General features: G+C 38.7%; 1 protein-coding gene and 1 long non-coding RNA gene across 5 annotated transcripts; one reads left to right on the top strand and one right to left on the bottom strand.

Moving 5' to 3' along the window:
* The first annotated feature begins 489 nt into the window (after nucleotides 1–489).
* CANT1 (calcium activated nucleotidase 1) lies at nucleotides 490–9749 on the top strand. Of its 4 annotated transcripts, none has more exons than XM_039345279.1 (4): nucleotides 490–929; nucleotides 4604–5261; nucleotides 7275–7478; nucleotides 7915–9749. In XM_039345279.1, the coding sequence occupies exons 2-4, from the start codon at nucleotides 4625–4627 to the stop codon at nucleotides 8283–8285; spliced, it is 1212 nt and encodes a 403-aa protein (XP_039201213.1). In that variant the 5' UTR covers nucleotides 490–929; nucleotides 4604–4624; the 3' UTR covers nucleotides 8286–9749. The 4 variants fall into 4 exon arrangements, with proteins under 4 accessions (XP_039201213.1, XP_039201196.1, XP_039201220.1 ...); XM_039345262.1 differs by lacking the exon at nucleotides 490–929 and adding an exon at nucleotides 1877–1975; XM_039345286.1 differs by lacking the exon at nucleotides 490–929 and adding an exon at nucleotides 1998–2158.
* Nucleotides 8508–20154, bottom strand: LOC120308803. The gene is made up of 5 exons (XR_005556934.1): nucleotides 19545–20154; nucleotides 18580–18733; nucleotides 14404–14453; nucleotides 13865–13911; nucleotides 8508–11959 (listed from the first exon to the last, which is right to left on the bottom strand). It is a non-coding gene; the product is annotated as an uncharacterized LOC120308803 (long non-coding RNA).
* Between the last annotated feature and the right edge of the window lie 398 nt (nucleotides 20155–20552).

Genomic DNA, 20552 nt, shown 5'->3' with positions numbered 1-20552 from the left:
CAGCATTGAGAACCGGAGACACATTTTCAGTGTTTGATGTCTGGCCTCCCTCAGGATTATCTCTGTGCTATTTCGACGCAAATTACCACTCGAGGTGGACTATTGTATGCTGACCCAATTTTTCAGAACGGTTTTGGCATCAGAAGCTAAAAATAGCTTTAAAGTGCACGTTGGGCTTTCTTGGCCCATTATTGGCACAATTTTCCTTTCCAGGAGGGACACTTTTGAAACTCCAGGACTGATCCATGATTTTTCGGTAAAATCCGCGAGAGAGTTAAAGACACGGGGCGCCGAGGGAGATCAGCATCCTTTGCTCTAATTTTGCTTTCCAACAGACAGCGTAGACCAGCAACTCCCGAGAGTCGCTTTCTTTCCTCTACTTCAACCGATTGCAGAGGAAGAAAACGACCAGTAGCGACTCCCAGACACATCAGGCACCCGCCATCTTAAATTTCCCGAAATGCTCTGCCCGCGTGGTATTTTGGGTAGCTTAAGATGGCGGGCGCGAGGGCAAAGGAAGGAAAGTAGGAGGCCAGCGGGCGGCGTTTGTTCTGTTCAGAGGCCGGGAACTCGGGATTTATGACCTCACCCATCTAAAGCCGCCCGGGGAAATGGCTCCGAACTCCCCGTTTGGAACCGGCGTTAAGGCTTCGGGAGTTCTCAACGCGTCCGAGCGTTCTTGAACCTTAGAACCAGACTCATTTACGGGCAGATCCTCTCCAAGTAGGATGTAGAAAATGTCCGCAGCTCGGAAGCTCGTTGAGTTCGCTCAACGCGTCCCGCTCTCAAAGACCCTCGCGGGGCTTCCTTGGCGCGCTACTCAAACTGCGGAGGCAAAATAAAAGTATATCTGATTTTTGCAAACGCCAGGATTCCCGTGCCCTTTGCAGCAAAAACTCTAGTGCCGCTCTCAGCTACCAGGCCCCTCTGTAAGTCTAGCAATGCACAGAAAATGAAGAACCGCAAAGATGTGCGGGGGTGGGGTGTATGCATAGGGGTATTGGGAATTGGATGGAAAATTTCCAACAGCAGTTCCATAGCTGCCATATTAAGAGAAAAATCACCTCCTGAGGTTCACATATAGCTGAAAATATTTATGCAATAATCACCCTCATTTAATGTAAGTGCTGGACCTAAAGTCTTCCAGGTTTTGATGTACGGGCGAATCTCACTACTGTAATTCAGCTAATCGGAGATGTGGATTGCCCTTGCCACTTTGAGCAAGTCTTTAAAGGACAGATACCTTATGCAGATTATAATCGAAACTTTCCAGTAATCATATATTTTGCTGCTTTTCTTCTGTATGAAAATCGTTAATAGGATATTTTCAGCAGCGTTTTGATTTTTTTTCTGAGCAAACGGGAGAAAAAACTATAACTGTGATCCAGGTGCCTGGCACAGATGCGCCAAATAATTTGACAGAAGTGGCGCCAAATAATTTGACAGAAGTGGGCCTCATGATGGTGGTTAGCAAAGCTGGATAATTGTTCAAGACTGATCAGTTGCTTATTCCCTGCTAACCTAGCTATCCACCACGTTCACTGAAAAAATTTCAGAAGGAATAGGCATAGTAGCCACACAAAGAGGAGCCAATACATTTGGTTGAATTTGTAATATTCTTTTTCATATTATGTTTGTGATGTTACTGTTTACAGATATCCATTTTCTGTGTTTAAATGACGCCTATCTGGATGTAATATATTCTTACTGAACCAACAGTTACGGCATATTGTACTTTTATTTTACCCCTGCTTTCAGTCTCATTTATTTCTTGTGTAATGAATTGTGGGAAATGTAGTTTTTCTATGTAAAGGAAGTGAAATATATTCTCTTGATAAACTAGGGGGTGTCGGGATCTGTAGTAAACTCTTGGGCGTGGTGCATGTTGGGATCTGCAGTCATTTTGGAGGGAGGGCTGGCTGCAGAAAGATCTTCCCTCCTCCGGTTGTTCCCGGTGTGGGGAGGAGCCTGGTCGGTGAGTGGTTAGAAAAGGGGAGATGTAGGGGTTTTTGTTTTTTTGGTTCTTTTGCCAGATTCCTAGATTTTCAGGAAGAACTGGTGAGATTGAGAGGAAAATGTATTTCCCATCTTTCTTTTTCTTATGTGATTGGCTTCAGTTTGCCCCCCTCCCCAAACTATTCATTTTATCTGGGTTTAGGTAAGGCATTTTTCAATTAATATTATTCTGTTTCCATCCTCAGTGGTTGTGCCAGCCTATGTATGGTATTGCTTTTTCTGTATATGGGATGATTTTATTTTCTTACCTGCAAGCCTAGTGTCAGCTTTCAGAGAGGGAGGAAAACAAATAGGATTGCAATAGACCTCTGTGATTTAGGTCACAGCCTTTGGGGTCTGGTGATGCAGATACTGATCACTCTCTTGTCCATCCTTGTACCCTTTTGCTGACTTGTCTTCCATTGGCCCCCTGGCTCAAAGCAAGGAGTTGATGAAGACAGCAGCAGCCTTTTCAAAATAATTCAGTTTGCTCTAGTTTTTCATCCCTAGAATGAAATATCTGAGGATGCTGCTCCGCCCAAAAACACGTTGGTAGTGAAGAGAAAGATAATGCATAATTGGGGCATGCAGAGGAGCAGGGAAGCACAGAACAGCAGTGGCAATCTTGGGCCCTGGCACAGCTGTCTATACATGCTTTTCATTTCTGTCAGACCTGCTTCCATCAATTCATTTGCTTCACTCTGGGTCCCAGTGATATTTATATTAAAAACTCTGGAACGCTGTGAAGTTTCTCTCTAGGCATTTTGTAAAATGCTGAAGCAATTACTTCTCTTGATAGGAAGATACTTGTCTAGGCACAAAGATGCCAGTCATGCCTCTGCACATCTTGCCCCAGCAATTTATCCCTCATCAAGCATTTTTATTTCCCAGAATGTCTCATTCAGGAAGACTTCCGATGCAGCACTGTCATTGCACCAACTGAGAGTTGTCAGTGGAAAAATATTTTCAGCTCTTCATAACTTCCAGCAGAAAGATTTTTATGGATAAATTGGCTGTGGAACTGATGGAAATGTAACATCTGATTTTCAGTTTCCATGTGCACCTTGGATGTTTACCATAAAAAAAGCTCTCTTCCCCCTTACTATTTCATTGCAATGCTGTTTTATCTAGTCCCAGGTGTGTGGTAAATCTAGTAATATAGAGTAACATTGGGAGAACTGTTATATAAATTATGGAGAGGGTGGAGTTTGCAACACTTGAGACATAGCACCATAACTATTTGAGCAGAAAAAAAATGCCTTTTGGCCCTTTCAGTAAAACTGGTTGGACCAGTCAGCAATCTTTTTGACCTGTTGACATTTCCTGATTATATTTCCTCAATCTTTCTGGAGGAGGAGTTGAGCTTTGCCACCTGTTGCATTCTGTTAGTGAAATTTCTTCCCTGAAGTTCCAACAAGATATGATTCTGGAACGATCAAACAGGTCTGTAGGGTTATTAATTTCTATTCAGTGTAATGAAAAGAGTAGAGGGTATTTCCTAGTGGTAGATGAAGTATTAAATCTAGTGTTTTCTGAAAGAGCAGGTAGAAACTATTTGGTGGCGACTACTATTTGGAGCCAGGGAACTTATTCATTGATAAGGAGAAGGAAATTGGATTGAAAAAATTACTGGAGGTGAAGAGATGTATGTTACATAGCTTCAGCACACTACCTTTTGTGTTCTCATTTGCCACCTTCTAGCACCATTTTGTTCGGGGGTTGAAATTTCACTTTTAATTAGTTTAGCAGCAAAGGTTTAACTGATTGTTATGAGTTTATTTTAATTGTTGAGAACAAATTCTGTGAGCTGGGATCACTTTGTAAGTATACTGCTGCTTGTTATTTTGGTCTTATGTCTAGCTTTAAAGATATCATTATCTTCAAGCAGCGTAGGATAGTTTTGTATATGAACAACCTCTGTGGCAAAGGATTTAGACTTAACTTGGCTAGAGCTTAATGACTAGCCTTGGTCAAGTCATGTCTTTTATCCTGACCTACCTCGTGGAGGTTTTTTCCAATAAAGTGGGAGATGGTATTAATGCTATTCTGAACTCCTTGGAAGAAAGGCAAAATAATAGATTGTAAGGTATTTTATTTTAATAACACATTTAGTAAGGTTTTAAATCTATATTAACCAATTCATGATTAAAGAGAAAACCAAAAATGTCTTAATCATTTGGCAGTTCTGCTTTGTATGTGTCAGTTTCTCCTATGCAATTTCCTTTAGCTCAGGGGTAGGCAACCTTGGCTCTTTTATGACTCGTGGACTTCAACTCCCAGAATTCCTGAGCCACACAGCTGGCTCAGGAATTCTTGGAGTTGAAGTCCACGAGTCATAAAAGAGCCAAGGTTGCCTACCCCTGCTCTAGCTCCATCAGGTAATCCAAGTAACGTATTTCTTGAGAAGATCATAGCCTACTTAGGCTTGTTTCCTGTTCCACTGCAGAATTTCTCAGTTATCTGACATTCTGTCATGCTGTTGCAGCTCTTTCTATATTTCTTGTTTTTTTCTTGTTCTTCTCCCATAGGCATGGGCAATTACCAAAGTACTCAGTGGTGTGTTCATTATCCCCATCCTTTTGTGTTGACCTTATGTTTTCTTTCCAAGGTTCCAGGGAACCTCAGGCTGATGCCCATCTCAGCTCGTCCACGCCTGCAATGGGATGATTCTCTGAATCCCTTGAGGATTAGTGTGGGCAGTCTTCCAGTGCTGGCGTCCATGACCAAAGCAGCTGACCCCCGTTTCCGCCTGCGTTGGAAGGCCATTGTGGTGACCACTCTGGCCCTTGTTGTTGTGTTGCTTCTCCTTTGTTTCCAGCGTTCATCCCCTGTGAACAGGCCAGTTCCTCTCAATGTTCATACCTGGAGGTTCAATGTTCTATCCAGTGAGAGGTATAATGACACTTATCCACTGTCACCATCCCAGCGGATCCCAGAAGGTGTGCGGTACCGTATTGGACTCATTGCTGACCTTGACACAAACTCCAAGGGTCCCAGTGAGCACACCTGGTTCAGCTACTTGAAGAAGGGTTATCTCACACTGTCAGCCAGTGGGGACCATGTGTCTGTTGAGTGGGATACAAAGGACCATATATTGGAATCTCACCTAGCCGAAAAAGGACGTGGCATGGAGCTTTCTGAACTAGTAGTCTTTAATGGTAAACTCTATGCTGTCGATGATCGAACCGGTGTGGTCTATCAGATTGATGACACAAAAGTAGTACCTTGGGTGATATTAACTGATGGAGATGGCACAATTGGCAAAGGTGAGCTCAGGTTTAAGTTCTAAGTTTTATACTGGAAGGTTCCCTAACCTTTATGTAGTTCCTCCGTTTCTTAATGCCACAAGTAAACCTATGTCCAGCAGAAACCTTTAAGAATTCTCTAAATATCATGCCTCCTTTTTAAAGTTTACCCAATTTATTTAACATTCTGTTACATTGTCTAGTAGAGATGAAACTTCTTTAGAGGTAAAAGAACCATTTTTTTAAAAAAATGTTTGTTCTGCCTTTTGGTCTAAAATCACCCCCCCTCCCCATTTTCAATTGTTTTTTTTAAAAAATATATATATACTATAAACGTAAGAAAAAAATGAGAATATAACATTTGAAGTGCTATTGATTTGGAATTGTTGGCTGTGTTTTTAATATATTAAAATAATATTGAAATGTTTATATTAAAAGAATGTTATAGCACTGTAGCTGTAATGCTTTTTCCATTATCCACTTTGGAAAAAAAAAAAGTCAATGGGAACTTCTGTTTCCATTTTATATATATGCATGGACACCTCAATGGAAGAGTGCTATAGGATTTTATACTAAATTATTTAGTATGTCTTGCTTCTCACACCTTTAACGATTCAGGGAAGTTTATAGAAATACCATTAAAACTGCAAGAAGAAAAAGATGGAACAGTTTTCTAGTATTATGATTTTTAAAAAAAACTGATAAAATGAAGTCTGTTGTAAAACATTGATGAAATGTATTGAGCTGCTATAGGTATGTTTTATAAATTATTACCTGTGTCAAGATCATAACATTTTTATGTGCAGAACATGATGTAAATCAGCAGTTCTCAAACATTTCGGTCTTAAGACCCCTTTACAATTAGTCCTTGAGTTACGTGTCTAATGGAGACTGCCTATTATGGTTGTAAGTCATGATGGTTTTAAATTGGATTGGTCATGTGACCAACCCAAGCTTATGACCTTTTTTTACAGGGGTCATTAAGTGAATGCCACAGTTGCTAATTGAACCCGTGATTTGCTATGGGCTGGATTTGTTGAAAACCAGAAGTAAATGTCCCTTTTCAGCAAAGCCATTGTAAAACCTGGTCATGTGACTGCATGATGCTACAAATGGCCATAAAAATGGCCCAATGTGCAGCCATACGACCACCGGGGGGGGGGGTAGGCAACTATCAGAACTTTGAATCTGGATTGTAAGTATACAAAGTAGGTCTGTCATAACTTTGAATGGTCAGTAAGTGACTGGCTATACATTGAGGGTTATTGTGCATTCTTAAAATGATTGAGGACACCAAAGAGTTTTGGTTTATGCAGGTTATATCTATTGCTATTTATTGTATTAGAAATCAAAACAGAGAATTTTTAAAATAATTTATTTGACCTCGCAGAGCCCCTGAAAACTTCTTTTTCACACTCAAAAGTTCTCAGAACCCGTGTTGTAAAGAAATAGAAAATATAGAAACAGCATCAGATGGTTTTGGAAAGTATGTTGCTCTTGTAACTTACATTGGAAGAACAAAGAGTTATTAATATCAGAGGCTGTCTGGAAGCACCTGAAAAATAAGAGGCAGACTGGTGGTACAGGAGGCAAGTTTATGATTCTAAAGGTAATTTGGTCAAACTGTCTCAAAGGTGCTTTTTCCAAAAGGCAACTGGACCCTCTTGGCTTTTTTTTTGTTTGAAAATGTTTCACTTCTCATCCAAGAAGCTTCTTCAGTTTTAATTGACTGGTGGGGAATGGAAGGATTTAGAAGTGAAACATTTTTCAGACAAAAACCCAAGAAGGTCCTTTTGCTTTTTAGAAAAAAGCACCTTTGGGACAGTTGTGACCTGGATGTTTGAGAATCTCCATAGACATTTTACTCATGCTTAGAACAAAATCCTGAGAAGTTTAATTTTTCTCCTAAGACCAGACAGATCCCTTTCAATCTACTGGGGAAACTGTGACCCCTGTCTTAAAGGAACTGTCTTAAAAGTGGGGGTAGTTCAGGTTGGATAAGTGTTGCCTTACATTGTCTCATATTTTGTTCAGGATTTAAGGCAGAATGGTTGGCAGTGAAGGATGAGCACCTCTATGTGGGAGGCCTGGGCAAGGAATGGACCACAACTACAGGAGAAGTGCTCAATCAAAATCCAGAATGGGTGAAAGTCATTGGCTACAAAGGTGACGTGGCTCATGAAAACTGGGTGGCCAATTATGATGCACTCCGGACTGCAGCTGGGATTAAATCACCAGGTGAGCAATAGACAGATTTCTGTTACAACATAATAAACCTTTCAACAGCTGAATAGTATGCACAATTCTGCTTCTAATTCTTTCTTGTAAAATGAAGGCTTATACATACTTAATTGTTGGAATTAAAAAGGCAAAGAGGATTTGGATTTTGAGACTGAAAAGTATGTGTGTCCTTAGAGAAGGCAGAGTATAATGTCTATTCTTGTGCTGGCTATGATTTACCCAGATCAATACCTGTAAAAATACCTATTACCATCATTGTAATCTTGTAATAGTCTGGTTCTTCTTCCTTGGAACTTTACCAGCTTGTGCTGTGTTGTTTTCCTGCTTGAGCAGGGAGTTTCACTAGAAGACTTCCAAGATCCCTTCCAATTCTGTTATTCTGTAAGTCTTTCTGGTTGTGCTTGAGGATGTCTATCTTGTTTATGCTTCTCAGGTTACTTGATCCATGAATCTGCCTCTTGGAGTGAGAGACTGCAGCGTTGGTTCTTCCTGCCACGCCGTGCCAGCCATGGGCGCTACAATGAGCAGGAGGATGAGCATCGTGGCACCAACTTGCTTCTTAGTTCCACACCAGACTTCACTGATATCTCTGTGAGCCATATTGGTGATGTCATTCCCACCCATGGCTTCTCCTCCTTCAAGTTTGTCCCTGACACTGATGATCAGATAATTGTGGCATTAAAATCTGAAGAGGATGCTGGACATGTGGCAACCTATATCACTGCCTTCATGCTGGATGGACGTTGCCTGTTACCTGAAACTCGCATTGGTTCTGTCAAATACGAGGGTATTGAGTTTATCTAATTAAAAGAAGTCATACTTTTAAGGAGATCATATAAACTCCTGAGAGATGGCAGAAGTTCTGTTCCTGTTTATTACTCTAATTCTACTTCTGCTGCAGAGCATTATGGGACATTGAAGTGCTTCTCTTGGCATAGTTTTCACCTCTGTAAAAAGTACTTTGCAGTTGTTGCTTGTTTCTGTGCTGACCCCTAGTGGTACAAAGTGTGTAGTGCCTGTACAGCCTTTTTTTTTCTCTGTTCCGTTGCATCCTAGGATTTAGCCCATTCCTCTCCTTTATTCAACCATGCTATTAATTTGGCAGAGCAAATCTAATGAATTGCCTTATTCTTCCCTCCTCCCTCTTGTCCCCTTACTATTCACACGTGCCTTTGCTGAGAAGAGAAAGTCTTCAAACCCAGTTATTCAGCAAAGATATTAGTCAAACATTTGCAAGGTTTCCCTTTGACTCTGCCTATTCCTGCAACAGTCATTTTAATGTTGTCTGCACAGGTACCTCTTTTTGATAGGAAATTGCAGGTGGGACTTTGGCCTGTAATCAGGAAACTTTGTGATAACAGCAGAAAAGGAGCTGACGCCATAACCTGGAACTTTTTGGAACAAAAGGCTCATCTTCTGTTTTGGAGGGTTCGGTTCTGCCTTTATCTTTAGAAGCAAAGTGATCCCTTTTTGGTAATCTTAGTATTGAGATGTCAAGCTTCATATACCTAAAAGATATATATATATACGATATATATATATATATATAAGCCATAATTGGCTTTCCAGTTTTAAACATTACATTTTCAGGATATGTACTGGAGTGTTCAGGTCATAGTTTTCCATGATCGTTCATTTAAAAAAAGTAGTTTTCAGTGTTAGGAAACGAGCTCTTATGAGAATATTGTAGCTGGAATCGGATTCTCAAGTTATTCCAGCTACAGAATTTTAAGTACTGTATTTTCCGGCGTATAAGACAACTCGGTGTATAAGACGACCCCCGACTTTGGAGCCGATTTGCATGCTTTAGAAAGTCGTCTTATACGCCAGAAAATACGGTATTCTTCATTTCTCCCTTATGTGTAATAAAATGGGCAAGTGAGCTTCCATGCTTCCATGTCTCTTCCTCATTGTTGGACATTTTCTTGAAACTTTATTTCAATCCTAGCACTATGTCTTATTTTTCAAATAAATTATCAACAGCTTTTATATTTTGAAAATTACCTGAACTTACCTATACTTACCTATATTTTTTAATTACCTGAAATGAAACAAAAAATGTGTTGACAGTCATAACGTGCCAGCTTTTAAGCAGATAAGATAAAAATATATGTTTAAGAAACACAAATATTAAGGAACACTTTGTAGGAAGATGAGCTACAGAAACTCCAAAGAAATGTAATGATTTTTTGGGTATGCCAAAATGTATATAGTTGAAGCCTATGCCATAAATGTGTGTGAATATAAAAGAATGTGCTTTATTCCAAACCATTGTGCTCATCGTGCTCAGTATTCCGTATTCTAACTGGTAATTCCTTTTAGAGACTAATGCTAGGCTAATTTGCATGGAAAATACGTGTCCTTACCGTTGAATGGCAGTTTCGCTTTCACAGAGCACTATATAAAGTCAGATGCAGTTCTAGTGAGAGATTTACATAGATGTCCCCCAAATGCCTCCACCCAATACTTTTGGTTTGTATCTTAAGAGCATAAGCCATAAAGTGATGCATACATAAGAAGGGTGGAATAGAAATAATGATATATTTTGAATATCATGTGAAATTCAGAAAGGCTGATCACTAGATGGTGCTACTGTACTTATTTGTGACATAGCCATGACATAAAGAGATCTGTCAACTTTCTTTGGAAGGATCAGAACACTCTCTGGGGGCGTGGCTAGCAGCAAATATGTCAAGTCCAATCACTGTTTGTGTGTGTCAAGTCCAATCAGTATTTGCCTTTAGAGATATTTAAGATTTAGATCCTAAATGTAAGAGTCCAAAACATATAAAAATAATAAATGTGTTTGGACAAACAAAGCCAGATTTTGATAACTGCCTCCCATTTTTGTATCAAGAATATTGCCTATAAAGTTGAATTGGTTTTTGTAAAATGCTAATAAGAGTTAAACTGGTTAAAAATGATTACTTAGTAACAATTTAAGGATTTTTTTCTTGGAGGCTCAGATATGATGATACTTAAATATGAATTTATTAGAATCACCATAGTTCTTTGTTTGGCATGTCTTTCCTATTAAGTGGTTAATAACAAGAAGCAAAAATAATGATTTGAATTTTAGTTAGTAGGAACTTTTTTGTGAGCAAAATGCCAGAACTCTGGAAAAACGCAAATATATTTCTGATTTCTAAGAGAAGGAGAAAAGATTTCATTCTTTTTCAAACACTTTGCAAAGGAACCTACATATTAATTAATTTAAAACTCTGGCAGAAATACTGTCCAATTATTAAACATCCTCACCTCTGCACAAATTAGCAAATTAAAGTCATGGTAATTTTTTTTTTTAAATTTTGAGGCTATCTGCCTGTTTGTCCCATGGATGTTTGACTTTTCCTGCTGAATCAGCCAGCCCAAACTCAGTCAGCTAGCTAATCTACAAAACAGACTTCTGATTAATTTCCAAATTAAGGTCTTGAGCCGTTGATTTAATCACATCCTTGTATGTCCAAAATTATATTCTGTGTGATTTTGCTCAAAATTTTTAAATTTAAGTTCAGATTTATTTAAAGAAGTTCAGCAATCCAATTTTTCCACATGGCTCTACCATCTTTGTATGAACTGATTGGCAGGTTGCTCCCTCCTATGATCTCTCCACTCTGGTGCCCTCTAAATTTATTAAACCATCTCCCATGAGCTTCAGATAGCATGGCTAATGATAGTGTTGGCTTGGAAGTCATTTACAGTAGAGGAGACAAGTTTGGGAAAAGCTACTCCCAGTACTGTGTGAGCATTTTCCTCTCAGTAAATAACCTTATCTTATATATCCAGATACAGAATCGTGTTCCCTGTGGAAGTTTTATTTTTAAAAGATGATTTTTTTAAAAAAAAGTTGGAAATAGCAAATAACCAAATGTCCTGAGAGAGAGATTATCTTAAAATCTTGTTAATCAGATTTATTGCAAGGGAAAGATTATACATTCTTGTGAATAGGATACGTATGTATGCCTTTTATCACTGTGTGTGTATTAAGGTGCATCCTTCTTCATGCCTTTGATCCCTTTTCACTTCTCTCTTGTTTTACTGGGGAGTTAGCTAACCATTTAAGATATATGAACAGGATGTATTGGTTCTTGTTTTCAAATATCCTAGGTTCAGACAACTTGCTTGCAAGAATGATTGGAGATGGGACACATATTGACAGATAGCAGAAGGAGTCTGATTCTTCCCTTTCGGCCTTTGTTCCCCACTTACCTTGGTGCGGTTTCTGGTTATGGGTTATAATAGTACTTTTCTATCTTTATGGAGGAAAGAAGTATCTTGTCCTAATTCCTTACCCTTGATACCAACTTGTAAGAGAGATAGGGCTCTCTCAGAATCTGAGTAATTTACCCCTAAATGGCATGGCATGATGGTGATAAGACAAAATATAGTGAACTCTAGCATCACTCCTGGTCTTGGTAACTCTGAGGCGTGTAGCCAGTATTTATTTGTTTCTTTCTTTGTTTATTGAGAGCACATTGCTGGAAAAAAGGGAAAATAAAAAAATAGAAAAAAAGAAAAAATACATAACATGAATAAATGGCATTTATAAGCATTATAAGACTAGATTATATTTTTCAATATTTAATTTGTTTTAAATAATTGAATATATTTTTTAAAAAACACATAATTGTTAAAATCCAAGTAATGTATAAGTAGCAATAGCAATCAGCAGAATATAGATCAGTGATGGCGAACCTTTTAGAGTCCGAGTGCCCAAACTGCAACCCAAAACTCACTTATGCATCATCGGGTGCCAGGTGGGTGTGGCCCATTGGGTGGGTGTAGCCAATTGGATAGGTGTGACCCATTGGGTGGACATGGCTGCGGTGGTAACGGCAGACTGGGTGGGACTAAACAGGTCAATCAATCAATTCCAACTTTGCAAGATCTTTTTTTTTTCCTATGAGAAGTTGAAATTGACTGATTGATTGAACCTTTTTTTTTTTTTTTTGTACACGGTGGCAGAGGCCCAAAGTGAAAAGGTTTTATAAAACCCAGCTGAAGGCCTAGGTCTGGGGTGACGGCGCGCATGCCCACAGAGAGGGCTTTGAGTGCCGCCTCTGGCACCCGTGCCATAGGTTCGCCACCACTGATATAGATCATAGAATGAATTAGGAATTGTAATAATGTCTGCCTGAGCAGTTGAAGATCTATTTGAAGGTTAAAATATTAAGACTTTATGTTAAGAGAAAACCAAATTTGGATATGGTATAAGCCTCTATATAGAATTACAGTTCAAAAATGATTTCCAAATTGAATTGAATTCAGTATCAGATTTGCTTTTAAGCTAGGATGTTACTTATATTGAAGCAGACTGCCACAAGTTAATTAGCATTCTTCAGAAGGTAGTGTACATATTTTGCATAAAGACTCATATTCTTGTAATAATTACTTATATGCAAAACTAATTAAGTATACTTTGTGGGAATATAAAATTTAGTAATATTTATTTTTAAAAAAATTACAAGTTTGAGAGAAAATTTAGCTTTTTTTTCTTCATTCTATGATTTAGTCGTTTCCCTAAATTGCCACCAAATATGGAAAAATAAATCAATTTGGTTGTTACCTTTCCTACATATTTTAGAAAATGAAGGGTCTGTTTTAGCAACTGATACTGGAGTAATACAGTAAATGTCCATTTATTTATTTTCTGAGTAATGACATAAAAATTTGTAGTCTGCATTCAGTACAGAAATAGCAAATCTTGGCAACTTTAAGACATGGACTTCAGCTCCCAGAATTCCCCAGCCAACACAGCTTTACTTCAGAATTTCCTCAGCACAGTTTCAACTTCAACTCTCAGAATTCCCCCAGCCAAATGGTCCACATATCTTAAAGTTGCCAAGACTGAGAAATACTATTTAATCATTTCTGTTTTTATAAACCAAGATGAAATATTTTGATGAGAAGAGAAGTTCTTGACACTGTTGAATCTAATTGATTATCCAGGATAATCTCTTGTTCCTTTAGCAATAAGTAAGTTTCAATTTGTCTGACTTGTTGCCATTTTCAAAATATTTCTTTTGACAAAAATCCACTACTCTGTCTCCTTTGGAGGAGATGAAAACAAATAATCCATCTTATGATTTAAAAGTCAGTGTTATTAAAAGTAAGAAAAAAAGGATGAGGGAGTAGAATTTTATTTCACCTTGTCAAATGCACATAAAGCTATAAACAGTTACAGTAATCCTGTATTTTGGCTTTAGGTGATCATATTACAGTTGGATGGACTAAGATATTTACTGCCAGTAAGATTAAAAATAGTGCTCAAACAGCAATCTCTCATAGAATATTGAGGGGATTGAAACAATTAGGCAACATTTAAAATAATGCATATTATAAAATAAGGAAAATCGATTGCAAATTATTGTTTATAATTTTACCTCAATCAGAGAGATTTCTCCCATTTCACTTGTCCAGCCAGTTTGTCCTGAAATTATAAAGATAAAATAAAGATGAAAAGGTAAAAGATTAAATGAAGGTCTTTGAGTCAAGTTTTAATGATAAAATGTTATGTTTTGTTAATACATGGGCATAACGTGGAGCTGATATGAGAATGATTTCTCATTGGCTTTCTAGGCTGTAAAATTTTTTCTAGTCTATAGTCCTGATATTTCGTGGTACTCTCTCACTTGTGTACTAATCAGGACCAGCTCTGCTTAGCTTTTTAAGTATCAGTCAAAGTTGGCTAGGACCATCAGGACACGTTTTTTCTGCACCATGCAGACCCTGCATCTCACAGGGTAACTGAGAAGTAAGCAAAATGTCTATGGAGATTATCAGTCATCCAGGTTATGGTTGTCCCAAACTGAAGAAGCTTCTTGGATGAGAAACAAAATGTCTTCAAGGGAAAAACAAAGTCCAGTTGTTTTTTGAAAAAGCACCTTTCAGAAGTAAGTAATATCTGAATTAAAGTACTTACTTTAAGATTAGTTATTCACTTGGCCAAATGAAAACCTAAGGCTCTGAGATCTGGAATGAAATTCAAAAAATATTAAGCAACTTCTTTTCCTTGTTTCCATCTGTTCCTATCCAAAATTTGTTCTGCAATATAATATCTAGAATTGACTATTATATATTTGCATATATATAATACACACACACAACCCTACACATCTGTCCTGGGCATGATATTATGAAACACACACCAAAGCTTATTTGGGGGTGAAGGACCCATAAGTAATAAACACTAATTAAATAATTCAAGGAGTTCTGATTTCAAATATAGCCGCATATACAGCGGTGCTTAACAGTTTGTGAACCCTTTCAAATTTTCAGTATTTGTGCATGAATATGACTTAAAATGTGGTCTTTTCTCCACACATCCTAAAATTAGATAAAGAAAACCCAGTTTAATAAGTCAGTTAAAAATATTAGTCTTATTTATTAATTGAGGAAAATGATCTAAAGCTGCACATTTGAGTGCATCAAATGTATGAACTCCGAAGGTTATATGTTCATTTTCAGATGTTTCAGTGAGATGATGATCAGGGCTGTCCTGAGTTTTTTAAAGAACAGAAATCTAGGCATTCGCTATCAAAGTCTGGTCTTCACAGCACAGGCTTGTGGCAGTATGTCATAGCTTAAACAAAAAAGCAGTTGATGTTCACCAGGCTGGAATAGGTTACAAAATGATTTCCAAAGAGTTTGGACTTCTTCAGTCCACTGCCATGCAGATTGTGTACAAATGGAGGCAATTCAACCCCATTATTATCCTCCCCAAGAGTGGTTGACCAACTAAGTTCCCACTAAGAGCAAGGTGTGTAATACTCCAGGAGGACTCTATCCTGGGTAAGGCTTAATAAATTAAACAAGGGCTTCTCTTGCATTGGCAAACGTCTGTATTCATGAGACCACCACTAAACAAGAATGGCGTGCACAACAGGGTTACAAGGAAAAACGCATCGATAAGACCACATCGATAAGCCACAAGGCTATCGGAAGAATGTGGGTGGAGGAGACCAAATAGACCTTTGAGGCTTGAATTAAAAATGTTATGTTTGGCGAAAGATAAGCTCTGCATTCCAGCATAAAAACCCTATCCCATTTGTGAACCGAAGTGTTGATTGTTCCATGGTTCGGGCCTGCTTTGCTGCTTCTGAACCAGAATGGCTTTTCATCACTTATTATACGAATCCTGAATTGTACCAGCAAATTCTACAGGAAATATCAGGATATCTGTCCATGGATTGAAGCTCAAGAGAAAGTGGGTCATGCAGCAAGACCATGACCCAAAACACACAAGTTGCATGACCAAAGAATGGATAAAACAGAAGAAAGTTAATGTTTTTGAATGGCCAAGTCAAACTCCTGACTTTAACTGTATAGAAATGTGATAGAAGGACCTGAAGTGGACAAATCATGTGAGGAACTCCACCAAGATCCCTGAGTTGAAGCTGTTTTGCAAAAAGGAATGGGTTAAAATTTCTCCAAGCTGATGCACGGGACTGAACAACAGTTATTGGAAACTTAGCTATTTGGCAGTTTTGGCCAATTATTGAAAGCAAAAGTTCACATACTTTTCCCAAACACACATAAATGTAGTTTTGGATCGTTTTCCTCACTAAATCAATGAACAAGTATGTTTGGACTCACTTGTTTCATTAGGTTTCTTTATCTACTATGGGACTTTTATAGCAAACAGGTCACGTTTTAGGTCATATTTGTGATTTCTAAACTTTCTCCGTATGTACTTCATGACTATATTCAGTAAAAGAAGAGTGTTCACCTAGAAGCACCAAGGACACTGGTTAGTATAGCCATCACAGAGAAAATTTGGTCATAATTCAAAATTTGGCTCTTCCTGGAAGAGCAGGTGATATCTGTGGCTAAGAGGGCCTCAACACATCTCTGGGTTAAGTGCCAATTGTCCCCATTCCTGTTCCTGGATCCAGATGCTCTGGTCACCGTCACTCGTCCTTGTGACCTTCCTTTTAGACTCCTGCAAAGGGATCTACGTGAGGCTGTCCTTGAGGAGCATTCAGAAGCTTCAGCTGGTACAGAATGAGGCTGCACAGGATGTAAATGGTTACAGTTTATTTGGCACATGGTACCACCACTATTTCTGGGGCTGCATTGGTTGCCGTTGTGTTTCTGGGTGCAATTCAAGGTGCTAGTTTTTATCCTTAAAGTCCCTCATGGCTTGGACAGGGATACTTGAGGGCCCGTCTTCTTCCAGTTGTTTTATCCTTACAATCCAGTCTGGCAGAATGGACGTGCTCTTTGCTTCCTGTCAACCAAGGAACATCAGCTGGCAGGCACCAGGAAGTCTGCCATAGTGTCTGCCCTCTGGAATATCCTCTCTCTGAGATTAGGCTGACTCTGATCCTGCTGGCCTTCCCAAAGACCTTGAAAACCTGGCTATGTGCCCAGGCCAGGAGTCCTGAGAGAAGGGTGAAGGGCCCCATTTCCTGGCTATGTTGACACAGAGGGATTATAAAACTATTGGCTGCTATTTGTATTATGTTGTAATTCTTTTAATTGTTTTTATGATTGTTCATTGCCCAGAGTCACTGATTTGATTCAACATAAATCATAATAGGATACTAATAAAAGCAATGAATATAAATCATAAGATACAAACAATAAAGTTATAGTCATAAGGAAATAGGTAATAGGAAAGATGAGAAGGATATAGCCTTACTGGGTGGTTTGACATCCCAGGGCGTAGACAGTGTTGTGGCAATTAGTTGTTTAGGAGAGTGATAGCGTGGGGAAAAAAATTGATTGATTGAATGAATGAATGAATGAATGAATGGAGGGCAATGAAAGACAAATTTCATTAGTTTCTAATTTGAGTATTAAGTGATTAATAAGAGACTATGAATGTATGTTCTCCATTTGTGTAACCTCTTTCAAAGGGCCACTTTGACCTGCTACCAATGGCAGAGCAAACAACCCTTATCAGCTTTGTTTGGAAGATGAATGTATGTTCTCCATTTGTGTGACCTTTTTTAAAGGGCCACTTTGACCTGCTACCAATGGCAGAGTAAACAACCCTTATCAGTTTTGTTTGGAAGATAAAAGAAAAAGTTGCTATCACAGTAGCAAGTAAATGTCCTCTTTCAAATGGTACCTTCCTTGATACCATTTCTGGAGACAAGCAATGCAGAAATCTGGTAAAATATTTTCGATAGATCAAGGGATCGCCTATCTTTCCATGAGTAGTCGTTTTAACACATGCAGTGCAGTTTACACTAAAGATTCCCTGTGCCTCAAATATCTTATTCTTCTTTTGTGGAATTCCTGCCTTTCTTCAGGATATCCTAGCTTGGAGGCCATAGTGTATGAAAAGATAGCACTAGAGAGGGGCATAGTATTAGAGGATACATTGAAGTTTGACCACTGCAAATCATATATCATCACTAAAAGTCTATATTGGAATTCAAACTTGGCATTATCTTCTACCGTAGTACTCCCTTAAGTAATGTTTTATAATTTAACTTCCTCCAATCTGAAGTTTTTCCAATACATCTGGTAGATCCTAACCTATGTACTAAGAAGATGTGTCGTGACTTATCGTGACTTTTTTTTCATTGCCGGCAGTGGGTGCGGGCCGGCAGTTTGACACCCCTGTTCTAGAAGAAAGAAATTAATCCAAAGTGAATATAATTTTTTCAGTATTCTTTACATCAATTGGTAGATACTGTGCACAGTGCTGATGGGAGAAAATAAACTTATTTTCAGATTATTCACATCATACCTCATATTCAGGTGCTATACTGCCTTTACAAGCTGCATTCAGTTGTAACTTAGATGTTTATGCCTGCAGTGAGTCTTATTTACTTTAGACTGGGACTCAAGTACGGGATAAGAACATTTCAATTTGAAAAGCTCTACATTGTCACCACTATTCATTTCTACGTGTAGCATTCCTAATGTTACAAAAGGCTGCGGGGTTCTTTCACCATTTTAATGAAATCTAAATTTTCTAAGATGGCTGCATATTTGCAGTGGTAAAAACAATGGCTATCATTTTGCTAAAGCAAGCCTTCTTATCACCTAGGCTACAATATAATCTGTAGAACAGAAAGAGTCTTGCTCACCATACATGAACACATACTCACACACACTAGTTGTAAACTCACCCAGTCCTTACCAGATTAAGAGATGGTATTTACAAGTTGTTACATGAAAAATTATATAAAACTGACGCTTAATTGATGGTCTATAAAAGCAACTTCTTTGATGTTCTTCCACTTCTGTTCTGCTCAAAGGCTTGTCAGAACTAATGCTGCAACTCCCCAGTGCCTCTGTTCATGAACAAAAATAGTTTGGAATAAAAGTCCATTCTCCGCCCCCTACCCATACTCTAATTCACATATATTACATTATTGGAATGTGCCACATAAAATTAGGTTTTGACCATAGCTCCTTGTCACTGAATATTTTCTGTAATCTATCTACAAATCCAAGTATTTATATTTATAAGAAGAACTATGATTGTATATGATTGAGCCGTGGTGGTGCAGTGGTTGGAATGCAATATTGCAGGCTAATTCTGCTGACTGCCGACTGCCAGCAGTTCGGCAATTCGATTCTCACCAGCTCAAGGTTAACTCAGCCTTCTACCCTTCCAGGATTGGAAAAATGAGGACCCAGATTGTTGGGGGCAATATGCTGACTCTGTAAACAACTTAGAGAGGGCTGTAAACCATCACAAAATGATATATAAGTCTAAATGTTATTGGTAGTGCTATTGCTAGTGTATTTATAGGAAGAAAGCATGATTGTACGTCTCATTCTGATTAGCATAGATACTAAAAATGATACCTTTTTAAAATCAGTATGACCTTAATCCAGGCATCGCTTGGCAATTAGCTCATTGCATGTAGGGATGTGGAGTTAATGGGAAGCTATTTCCTTCTAACCCTGCTGGGCAGCAACATAGTCACTATTGGATAAGGCCATATATCGTTTTAATTAGAGCTCATTATGACAAAAGTTGGAAAACTGCTCTAAAGGAACTACCTCGTTTCCCCGAAAATAATACCGGAGCTTTTTTTTTTTTGCCTTCAAAAGAAGCACCAGGTTTTATTTTTGGGGCGTGTCTTTTTTACTCACCTCCGGCACCGACAGCCCTGTCCAACCAGTCCACTTCTGCAGCCAAAGCAGCAGATTCATTCTGCAGCTGCAGTCTGGCCTGCATTTCCCAATCAGGCCTTTGCGGAAGGGCTATGAAGCCAAGGACCGAGCTATGGATTCCTCCATAGCTCGGTTCTCGGCTGCAGTGGCCTTTCCAGAAATGCAAGCCTGACTGCAGAAGAGGCCTCAGAAGAAGAAGTGGGCCAGCAAGGATAGGCCTGGCTGCAAGATGAGTGGGTGCAGGGCGCATGGGGCAGCTCTACCCCGCCCTAGCTTGATTTTTAGGTGTGTACCTTACCCCAAAACTAGGGCTTATTTTGGAGATAGGGCTTATATTAGGCCCACCCCCAAAAATCAAGCTAGGGCTTATTTTGGGGGCAGGCCTTACTTTCAGGGAAACAGGGTAGTAGCAGTCAGTTTGTGGACCGATTCTTCCAAGTCTCATCCAAAAGCAAAAAGACTCATTGAGTTTAATACCATTCATCTTTATTTGAGAGATCTGCTTAAATATACAAATAGTGCTTATTTATTTTATATTCAACTTTTTTCCATTGTGACATTCATAGGAATTTATTCAGCCACACTTGTGCTCTTGACCAGGGGTCCGCAAACATGGCAATGTTAAGACTTCTAGATTTCAACTCCCAGAATTCCTCAGCCAGTCATGCTCTTGACAATTCATTTCAGCAGAAAGCAAGATTATCCAGCTTTTCTTTTAACAAAATTGACTGAAAGCAGATTGGAAAAAGTTATAGAAATCTCTGCAATTGGATTGGTTTCACTTTAGAATCCAAATTAGCTTCCATGTTGCTAGGGTGGAGACTTGCTTAGTCTTTTACTTAAGGGCTCAGTATGATCTGCTGAACAGGGCTATTCTCTCAGCTGATCTGAGGAACGTCCTGTGCTCAGCACGTGAATCTCTCAGAGAATCTAAAGTTACCATTAAAGCTATTAACTTATTCATACATCACATGCTCTCAAACCATG

The sequence above is a fragment of the Crotalus tigris genome, unplaced genomic scaffold, assembly GCF_016545835.1.
Source record: "Crotalus tigris isolate CLP2741 ecotype Arizona unplaced genomic scaffold, ASM1654583v1 scf7180000017551.9496454, whole genome shotgun sequence".
NCBI classification, from domain to species: domain Eukaryota; kingdom Metazoa; phylum Chordata; class Lepidosauria; order Squamata; family Viperidae; genus Crotalus; species Crotalus tigris.
Note: the sequence above shows the minus strand (reverse complement) of the source record. Positions and strands in the feature narration are given on the sequence as shown.